Raw genomic sequence first — 10,907 nt, 5'->3', positions numbered from 1 at the left:
TGGCCTTTCCGATCGGCTGGCCTGTCCGATCGGCTGGCCCAGCCGTTCGGCTGGCCCGTCCGTACGGAGGCCTTTCGGCCCTCGTTTTTGGTGCGTTGCGATAGTTTGGGCCATATTTTCATATATTTATATTATTATTTATTTATTTATTATAATTAATCACAAAAGGGTCGTATTTACGTATCCGTATATTCAATATTCGGTGCGATGATCGAGTTACGCGTGCCATCGAGTGCGTTCTTCGATGTGATAAGCCACAATGATTATCGGGGTACTACTTGCTCGTATTGCCGTTATCGTCACGATGGCTGGAGGCATGGTACTCACCCGATAGTCTTTGTTAGCGTTGATTGTTTATATTTTGACACCTCAACGTTATCGAGGAGGGTAGATTAAGTCCTCACTCAACATCATCGTGAGTGTTATTATTTACGAAAAATAGCTTGTAATAGCGATAGAATATGCGTAATTATTCGATTATACTTCGATTTAGAGATGTATCCGATGTAGTTACATTATGATCCGAATCTCTGGTGCTAGGCGTAACAAGTATAACGAGTAGTAACAACACACAAAAGTGCGGGTTGTTACAGAATATGAGGTACTGAATGTTCCACATTGATCCCAATTGACATACAATAGTCATTAAAAGCTTGAGATGTGAATTCTTCTACATTATCCATCCGGATGTTTCTAATTTGATTATCGGGGAAATTGGCTCTCAATTGTATGATTTGAGCTAAAAGTCGGGCAAATGCTACATTTCGAGTAGCTAAAAGACTCACATGGGACCACCTTGAGGATGCATCTATTAAGACCAAGAAATAGCGGAATGGTCCACACGGATGATGAATAGGCCCACAAATATCCCATTGGATTCTTTCTAAAAATGATGGGATTTCATGTATCAATTTAGTTTATGAGGGCTGAATTATAAGTTTGCCCAGAGAGCATGCTGCACATGATAAGTCTTGTGGTAGCAAAACTTTTAGGTTTTTGAGAGGGTGCCCGGTTGCACTTTTGATTATTCGTCTCATCATTATGCTACCAGGGTGACCTAGACGGTCATGCCATATATTGAATGTGTCTTTATCTAATAGCTTTTGGTTACTCACCATGTATGATTCGATAGGATTGATATTAGTACAATATAATCCAGAGGATAAGGCTTCTAATTGTTCAACAATTGTTTCTTTGCCATTTTTGTTTGAAGTAATTTGAAGATATTCAATATTATTTTCAGATATTGTTTTTAGGTGGTAACCGTTTTTTCGAATATCTTTAAAGCTAAGTAAATTTCTTCTGGATTTACTTGAATATAATGCATTATCAATAGTTAGTTGGGTACTCGAAGATAATATTATGTGTGCTCTGTTGGAGCCTTCGATAAGCTTACTGACACCAGATATAGTACTAATCGGTGTCTCTGTAGGAAACAACTCATAGAAAAATTTCATATATTTGAGAATAGTATTAGTACTACCGCTATCTACCAGATATTCATCACCAATAATAGCTCTACTGGAGCTAGTATACATATTTCCGGATTTGATGAACTGGAGAATGTTTTGAATGATAGCGACTTGTGGATGATTTTAGATTGCCGGTAATCTCAGTTAGTTAGAGTCTACGTGCCTGATAACGTGATAAAAACCAAAGGGAAATAGAGATAAACTGAATTCTCCTCTTTCATTCTATTCAACATTACAATATATAGATAAACAAAACTATAAACTATAAAGCCCATAAGTAATGGGTTAGGCCTAAAATGTCTGGTTTATAACATAAGTTTAATTATAGCCATTGGAGAATTATGATGTATATATTTTTCTACCAACAGGACGCTAGTCAATCTATAGTAAATAAGCCTTAGTTTTACTTCGTGTCCATCTCATAACTAGCTATACCTTTTGATTTATTTTTATTACCTATCTCCTCACGACCAATTAGGTTGATCATCATTAAGGTTGCCCTAATAGCACCAATAATGAACAATTTTCATAAAACCAATCATGAACACTAACCTTAAGACTAAGAGATATTCAAAGTAGTTGGTCATGTGAAGTGTAGATTAAGTGGTTTCAATATTTGTCATATTCAAAAGTTGTATTCATTTTGACTACCCATGAAATATTGCCAAATTTGATTCCCCACCAAATTAAACTTTTCAAGTCAAAACACTACAATGTGTAGTGGTAAAAAAGCTATACCCTTTCGAAAGCATAAGTAAATGTCAACACCTTTCTTTCCCAATGCCAACAACAACGGTGTTTCTTGAGTCTTGACACTTGTTTAGTTTAATTTATCTTTGATCGTAATTATTTAGTTCCCAATATTGAAAAAGAAATAGTGTTAATTTTTATCAAATGGTTAAATACTAATACTAATGTTTCTTGTAATTAGGGTATACGGTGTGGGCGACAAAGGGGTGCGCTAGAGTGGGTTTGCCGTGCGGTAACACCGCCACCAACCCCCTTTGCCGCGCGGTGATCTTTCTCATCGGTGACCTGATACCAAATCGGTGAAGGGAGGGAAGGGGAGAGAGGGGGGATGTGTGTGGTGGGGTTCATGCCATCTCAACCAATAATACATTTTTCCTTTTTTTTTAAATAGTTTACCAATTCATGAAGTGTCTAACCATTGCCAACACTTTTGAGCATAGTTTAAACAATTAAGGTTGAATGTCATGACACACTCTCATTGGTTGATTTTGAAGTTTACCACTTTCATGTGTCTAACCACTCCCTACACCCTTAGTATCTACAATACTCCCTTATTTAAGGGTGTAAGGGGATGCGGAGTGGTGGGCGGCAAAAGCTGTTTACTGATCGGCAATGGGTGGCAAACCAATGCCAACCCATTTGCCACATTCATGTTTGCCGAAATTGTGAAGAAAACGGTGAGCCAACACCGATGCGGCAAAGGGAAGAAGGAGAGAGAGAGGGGGGGTATGGGGTGGGGTCCATTCCAATCTCAACCAATCACATCTTTTTTCCTTTTTTTTATTTAAAAAGTTTACCACTCCACCAAATGTTTAAACCACTGCCAACATTTTTCACCAAAGTTTAAACACTTTTGCCTAATTGACATGGCGCGCTCTCATTGGTCGGTTTTTTGGTTTGCCACTTTAAAGTGTTTAACCACTCCTTATACCCTAAGGAGTGGTTAAACACCTTAGGGTGGCAAACCAAAAAAACAAGCAATCAGAGTGCGCCATGTCAAAGTGGTAAACTATGCTCAAAAGTGTTGACAATGGTTAGACACTTGGTGAAGTGGTAAACTATTTTTTTTTAAAAAAGGAAAAAAGTGTGATTGGTTGAAATTGGAATGGACCTCACCCCACACACCCCCTCTCTCTCCCCTTCCCTCCCTTCGCCGCATCGATATGCCATCACCGAATGTCACCCCATTTCGTTAAACGCTCAAGCGGCAAAAGGGTTGGCATTGGTTGCCGATTGATTGCCGATCGGTGCCGAGTGGGTTTGCCGCCTCCACTCCGGACACCCTAAAGTAACTGGATTAAAACCAACAGAAATGTAAATAGGGGTTTTGCATGACTATTATTTTCTAGTTTAAGTTTGTGTCAAAATTTATTAGGGTAAATTAGTTTTTGAGTCTCTATGTTTTAAGGGTTTTAACTACTTGAGTCCAAATCAAAATGTTTAACGCTCTGGGCCCCTATAACCACTTTTCTTAACCATTTGAGTCCAAATACTAATATAACTTTTTTTAACCATAGCTTTACATAAAGAATTCAATGATTGACCAAAGAACATTTCAGGACAACCCAACCCGGCCCAATAAAAACCATTTTGACATATTGCCCGACCACTCTATTTTGCTTCCTTTGGGTCGAATAATCAATCACTCAAAAACAAACGTCATGGGGATACATATTTAATTCACAACTCAAAACATGAGAAAAAACACACACACAGAGACACACTCATACATATGCATATCAACATATGTATGTGTGTGTGAAAATTAGAGGACAAAAAATGGCTACACTCTTCAGGAACCAAATTGAATCTGAAACGATATACGACTTGTGTTTGCATATATAGTTTGTGCAGATCAAATATATACCAAACTGATAAATGGGTGTTAGGCGTTGTCAATTTGTTATCTGTAAGCTTAGATACTACTAATGAGAAAGCACTTTCACTTTAAAAAGAACAAACAAATGACAAGATGCGTGCAAAACAAGAAAATGAATACCATACAGGACGCAGTATAACACGAAAAACACAATGTGGTTACTATTGACTTAGCCATGTGAGCCTTTTTTGAGTCCATTTGCTTGAAGGTTCTTAGACATGGCCCGCAACCGGTTTGTAATTTCAGTAAACGAAGGCCGGTTGGTGGGGTCCGTGGACCAGCACTGCTCCATCAGCTTCTTCCACTCAGGTTCACACCGGTCAGGTATAATAGGCCGAAGTGTATCCTTCACTATCCCTCCTGTCATCATTGCACGAATTACTTTTCTGGAAAGTATCTAAGGTAAAACCGTAAAATTACCTATGATTGCCCCACAATGCATATTTGCGTAAGGTTCTTCACTGGTTAGGATCTCCCACAAAGTAATGCCAAAAGAGAACACATCAACCTGTCCATACAAATAAATTCAGCCATTAATTACTAAAAATATTAGTGCCATTTTCGTCCCTGAGGTTTGGCCATTTTTGCGACTTCCGTCCAAAGGTTTGCTTTTCCGCATATGGATCCAAAAGGTTTGAAATCTTGCCATTTTCACCCGGCCCGTTAACTCCATCCATTTTTCTCCGTTAAGTCAGGGGTATTTCCGTCATTTTTGTTAATTTAAAGGGCAATTCGGTCTTTTTCACTTTATGTACAAGCATTTAGCATAATGTACAAGTATTCAAAATACTCTTACTATATAAAAACCAAAAATGATATAGGTAAAAAGATGAAAATACCCCTGACTTATCGTAGAAAAATGGATGGAGTTAACGAGCTGTCAAGCCGGATGGAAATGGCAAGATTTCAAACCTTTTGGATCCAGATGCGGAAAAACAAACCTTTGGACGAAAGTCGCAAAACTGGCCAAATCTCGGGGACGAAAATGGCATTTTACTCTATTTTAAAAAACGAATACTTGTTATGTTGATATGACATGGTATAACCTTTTCAGAAACTCGTGTGGTGCTGCCATTCAATAATTCCGGTGCCATCCATGGTAGAGTTCCTCTGACGCCACCTGAAACTAGAGTATTCCTTTTGATCCTTGACAGTCCAAAGTCACCAACCTGCATACGGGTCGATTTGAGTAATAATTTTTTCTAGTGCAAAAGGTCACCCAAAGTGAGTTCAAAATGTATAAAACCCCATATAATGTTTTATTAACATATCTGGATTGCTATTGCAAGAATATAATTTTTGTTATCGATTTAACACTTTGGTTATTAATAAAACTAGGTTAGAACCCCGGGTATCACACCGGTAATAAAAGAAATATAATTAGTAATGAAGATCAAAATACTACAAAACGGTTTTTGAGATAAGATATTACTTATTTTTTAATTAACTTTTTTAAATTAAAAAATAGAATCTGAAAGTAGGGGTGTGCGAAAAAAATGAATTAACCAATTCATAACCGAATTAAATGACTAAACTTAACTGAAAAAATCCGAACCACATAAAAAACCGTTGGGTCAGTTGATTATTTTTCTGAAAAACGAAAGTATACATAAAATACCACACACCATATAGCGCTAGGCTATAAACCGTTTATCGTTTCATGAATGAATTTAAAAAAATTAAGGAGTTTGATAAATAACTTGTAGCAAATAAAAAATAAAACTGGAATATAAAAGAAAAACTTAATCTCAATTCTCAAGAAAGACAAAGAAGTGTTTGCGGGTCTGCCCAACCTGTCCCGCACATATTGACCCGTCACCCACCTCTAGTAATATACCATGAGTATGCTAGTTTTAATTACCTTGCATACAGGACGTTGTGGATCTCGCATATTAACCAACAAGTTGTCACATTTTAGATCAAAATGAACAATATTTTTGGAATGCAGATATTCCATTCCAAAAGCTGCATCCATGGCTATTAATAGCTTTCTACGTCGATCAAGTGACCTGCACATGATATTAGAATTACCTAATGAAGAGAAACGAGCATAAGATTTCATGAGGGATAAATTGACAGTGAATTCAAATTCACCTATCCTTTTTTATTAAGACGTTTCTAAGCGATCCATTTGCCATAAATTCAGTAACAGTAGCTAAAGTTCCTCCAGCTGCATCTGGTACAACTCCATAAAATGCTACCACATTTGGATGATGAAGATTTGAAAGAATGCGTGCTTCTCTCCAAAAATCATTAGTCTGCAAAAGATAAACGTCAAACTATAATGTTAACAGATCAAATGGTTAATATAATAAAAAAAAATACACCTAAAAAAGAAATGAGGTGAGCGTGTTGAGAGTTATCCACAGTGAATTTAATGCAAACAATCTTCAAAATGTTTTGTCAAAGATATATTATTAATGAAATCAATCAAATAATACAATTTTTGCAATCATGCTTAACACAATAATTGTATATTTGAAGTTCAAAATTGGATAGAAAAGTGTGTTTGGGGTCAACCCAACCGGGCATAGCATGTTGCGATTTACACTAGAAATTGGCCCATTTTGACCCATTACCTGACCCGCTAAATTTGTGAATGACCTACCAGCCGTTCTTCCTCAGATGACCTGCCAGAAAAGCAGCTTTTCTTGATTCTTTTGATAGCGACATCTGACCCACGCCATCTGCCATGATAAACAGTTCCGTATGTACCAGAGCCCAACTCTCTTAGTTCTTCAAGTTCAGCATTTTTTATTATCTGCATATGATATACATTTATATTTTTATGGATAAGAGCTAAAATAACATGTAAAACTTGAGAAGTGAGATGAGGATCACCAACACAATGGAACCGTCTAAACATATAAAAAAGCATGTGTGCATCCACACGTATGCTTCAGCTGTAACTAGTTGCTTATTTATGAAACAACTAAGGAATTGAAGAACATGTAACCAACAGGCGATGGAGAACAGTGACATACCTGAAGTCCATACATATCAGCTTCCATTTCAGCTATTAATGCATTACTGAACGGGCCATCTTTACAATCATTATCTGTTGCAGCATCCTGCATAAGATATGGAAATTCCTCAACTACAAGTCAGCTGGCTATTGCTTCATTGAACTTTGGAATTTATGTTATATATCAAAATAGTTTTTGTACATTAATCTTAATATATCAAAACAAAGTGCATACCTCAACATTGGAATCTGAGAAGGGGCTCTCTGCTTCTGTTACATTCGAGGGGTGAACTTCAGTGCTGACAGCATCTAACACATGTGAACTACCTGCAGAATCAGTCACATCTCCCAAAAGATCAGTCAACTCGAGTTGATTTTCTTTCTTATCCTTGACAGACGGGACTTCATTCTGCATATTACCATAATACCCTTCATGACCCGTGTTACCAACTTCCTGTTTGGTGAAATTGAAGAAATCATCATCCATCAGTGAAATTTCTTTCATCAAACCAGCACCTGTTGTTGGATTCTGCATCAAAGAACTGAAACAGATCGATGACTCTAGCCCTGAATTATCAGGACCTATTAGCATAGGCTTCTGGCAATTCATTACCTTCGGATGTGAACTTATGTTATCGGATAAGCCAGAAAGTAGATCAGTCAAAGACTTTTCAGGATTATGGGCCTGTGGCTTACTGTTCCCCTGCTCACCGTTTACTATCCCGTTAATTACATACTGCTGATTCTCAGAACTTCTTTGCGTGCTAAGAGCAGGCTCGGCTGGAGGCTTCTCTAAATGACTGCTTGAGATCGGATGCATCACAGCATCTGGAACAGGCTTGAGATTTGTTGCGGTTAATACAGGGATTATGTGGTCCGGGACTTGTGCTTTATGCAGAACAGATACCTGCTCAGAGTTTACCTTCGATGCTTTATTGATGTCACCATTGGTAGTTGCAGATGACGTATTGTTTGAAACAAAATCAGCTTGATAAAAAGTTGGTATGTTTTCCTTTGAAACTTTGTTCACTCCAGCATTTTTCCTTACGTCTTGATTTGCTGTTTGTAGTATCTCATCTATGCAATTTGCATCAGCATGTACTCTTGTCAATTGATCTGTCTGACTGTACAAAACAGGCTGTTTCGTACTCGGCATCTCAGTTACAACTTGCGGATGCACATTTTCATTTTGTTCAACAGACTTCTCTTGCAAGACAACAGATTCCGGCTGAGCTGGCATCTCGGGTGGTACAAAGCTCAGTGTAGAAGGTAAAGTTTTTCCATCTTGAGTCTCATTAGCATTAGATCCCAAAAGTACGTCTGTTGAATCAGCAGATATCAACTGGTTAACTTCATTTGTCAAACACCGTGAATCATTGTTTCTTGTTTGATTATGATCAACTATTCCATTGACCGCAACTACAAATTGATAATCTGGATTCTGCTGCTGATTAGGATTGGCTTCAATCATGCAATCAATTTCAGATTCACTTAAAGGAATCAAAAATAATCTGAGTCGAGTGGACCCATCAAGATTTCCAAGCGCATTGTACTCCTCTATCATATTCTGAAGGTCCTCATTAGAAGAAACGGATATAAGAGCATCAAGATCCTCTCCTGGAAGCTGGTACTTGATTGTGTAAGGCTGGTTACAAAATTCACTAGTTCTCTTTACAAGTTCCTCCCATGAGATATTTTTCTGTATCGAAACAATACGCGTCTCACCTCCCACATATCTAAGCTTTCCATCACTGGGTCGAGGCAGAATTTTACCACCAGAACTGCATATAAACTTAATCTTCCCTCTTTGAGAATCATCGGAAACACCTGATCCTAACGGAACACTTGGCTTAGAAAAAGATCCTCTTTCAGAAGTAGCATCTGCCATATCAGAGCTACATACAGAATCCACCCGCTGCAACCCTAGCATAACACTAAGTTCCTCATAACCAGTATGATGGTTTCCATTACTTTTTAGTAACGTCCCATTGTTCAGAACTTTATCATGCTCATTATGAACTTGACTTACTTTACGACGATCCTGAAGAAACTCCATTGAGAACTCCTCACCTGTTCTAACAGATACGTTGTTCGTTGAACTCTTTCCACCCAACGCCCCATCTTTCCAAACAGAAAGTGATTCTTGCTTGATCCATTGACCAGACAAGCAAGGAACCTCAGTGGTCATCGCAGCAGCTATCTTCTACTTACACTCACACTTTCACTGGAATCATGCATTTACCTTAGCTGCTTAACATTCCATCTTGTTCCCTTCAATCATTAAAATACCAGGTAAAACCGCAACACCTTCACACTTATGCTATATGAAAGTATTCACCACCAAAACACGTAACCGATACTAAGTTACTAACCTCTTAATCAACCTACCTAGCTGTTGCGCAAACTACCACGAGTCACGACTGCCTATAACCAGACCAGATGCGGCGTCCGAGCGACTACTTTTTCTCCGAATTATCTTGTTCTAGTTCTTCTACTGAGACTAATGCCAATCTGTACGGACAAAACAATGATAGTATAATCAAACATCTAACACAGGAGTTGACAATTCCAAAAATCATGAAAAAATCGGATGATCAGCATTCAGCAATATAAAAATCATGTAAAACCGTAAAACCTCAACACTTATCCTATATAAAATTATTCACCAGCAAGCATGCAACTGATACTAACCTCTTCATCAACTTACTAGCTATTGAACAAACTACCACGCCTAGTCGCCTACGGACTGCCTATAACGACCAGACCAGACGCGGTGATCGAGCAACTACTAGAATGGCTAAACCGATCCTTCTACTGAGACTAATGCCACTCTGTACGGACAAAACAAGGATTATATAATCAAACATCTAACACAGGTGTTGACAATTCCAAAATTCATGAAAATCGGATGATCAGTGTTAATCAATTCAGATAGATCCTCTAATTTTGAAGAAAAACATCTAAATAAGTAACTCACAGTATCCGATCAAGCAATAACTTAAGGTCTAAGATATAATTTAATAATTTGAACACATGCATTTCGTAATCATCGATGATCCTACCGTTAACGTAACTTAAGGTCAAATCAAAACAGAAAAAACAGCAATCGGCACATAACTAAGCAATCGAATTATCGGAATTAAGAAATTCACCTGTAAATTTCACGATGCCGGGTTGATTCCGTTGAGAGAGAGGAAAAGGTGAAATAGAGAAGCGTGATTAGGTGTAGGGTTTGTAAATGGATAATAAAAATAATAATAAAGGGGGAGTATGTGTATGAGTATGAGTATTTGAATTACAATTACAAATTGGGAATGACGGAGACAAGTGGACGCCATCAACGCTAAGCTGGATCTAAACTAAACCCTTTTCTTTTCTCTTCTTTTGACAGATGGGACTATTTGTCCACTTTTTGAATTTCACTATATTTATATTATATTTTATTTTATTTTAAATACTTTTTCTTTTGAACGGGAAATTTATATCACTGACGAATATTATCGTGCTATCAGAGAAACCACCCAATCATATCCATCTCACTGTCCTACTAGAGGAATCATCGCGCTACCAGAGGAACCACTCGGTCATATCCATCTCCACTAGGCATAATACCTATACACCAATTCAGGAGTATAGGTCCCAAAGTTTTATATTACCCTCAAGATACCACTAGACTATAAAGTCATGGACTGTTTTAAAATACTTATGTGTCATTTTAGAAATAGTGATAGTCTTTGGTCAGGTTTAACAAAATTTATGAGCTGGAACGCTACTTGATTGGTCGATTTTGGCGGATTAATGATTTGGTTTTTGAAAGTTTAATAGTTTAGTTTTGACGGTT

General features: G+C 37.6%; 1 protein-coding gene across 6 annotated transcripts; it reads right to left on the bottom strand.

The window, feature by feature from the left end:
* Nucleotides 1–4,017: 4,017 nt before the first annotated feature.
* LOC110936735 (probable serine/threonine-protein kinase roco5) lies at nt 4,018–10,436 on the bottom strand. 6 transcript variants are annotated; one of them, XM_035989032.1, is made up of 11 exons: nt 10,219–10,406; nt 9,758–9,897; nt 9,455–9,577; nt 7,302–9,337; nt 7,086–7,172; nt 6,710–6,862; nt 6,196–6,359; nt 5,963–6,110; nt 5,148–5,270; nt 4,522–4,609; nt 4,018–4,461 (listed from the first exon to the last, which is right to left on the bottom strand). In XM_035989032.1, the coding sequence occupies exons 4-11, from the start codon at nt 9,252–9,254 to the stop codon at nt 4,271–4,273; spliced, it is 2,907 nt and encodes a 968-aa protein (XP_035844925.1). In that variant the 5' UTR covers nt 9,255–9,337; nt 9,455–9,577; nt 9,758–9,897; nt 10,219–10,406; the 3' UTR covers nt 4,018–4,270. The 6 variants fall into 6 exon arrangements, with proteins under 6 accessions (XP_035844925.1, XP_022034840.1, XP_022034841.1 ...); XM_022179148.2 differs by lacking the exon at nt 9,758–9,897 and having other exon boundaries at nt 10,219–10,436; XM_022179149.2 differs by lacking the exon at nt 9,758–9,897 and having other exon boundaries at nt 7,302–7,595; nt 7,680–9,577; nt 10,219–10,407.
* Nucleotides 10,437–10,907: the final 471 nt, after the last annotated feature.

This window comes from Helianthus annuus, chromosome 4 (genome assembly GCF_002127325.2).
Source record: "Helianthus annuus cultivar XRQ/B chromosome 4, HanXRQr2.0-SUNRISE, whole genome shotgun sequence".
NCBI classification, from domain to species: domain Eukaryota; kingdom Viridiplantae; phylum Streptophyta; class Magnoliopsida; order Asterales; family Asteraceae; genus Helianthus; species Helianthus annuus.
This window is presented reverse-complemented; position numbering and strand designations above follow the sequence as displayed.

Bases quoted from the DNA above. Each gene is read 5' to 3' on its own strand.
- LOC110936735 (XM_022179148.2), bottom strand. From the start codon at position 9,254: ATGACCACTGAGGTTCCTTGCTTGTCTGGTCAATGGATCAAGCAAGAA. The intron at 6,111-6,195 runs GTGAATTTGAAT...TATCATGTGCAG, and splicing joins GTCTTAATAAAAAAGGATAG to GTCACTTGATCGACGTAGAA. The intron at 4,462-4,521 runs GTAATTTTACGG...CAATGATGACAG, and splicing joins GCATTGTGGGGCAATCATAG to GAGGGATAGTGAAGGATACA.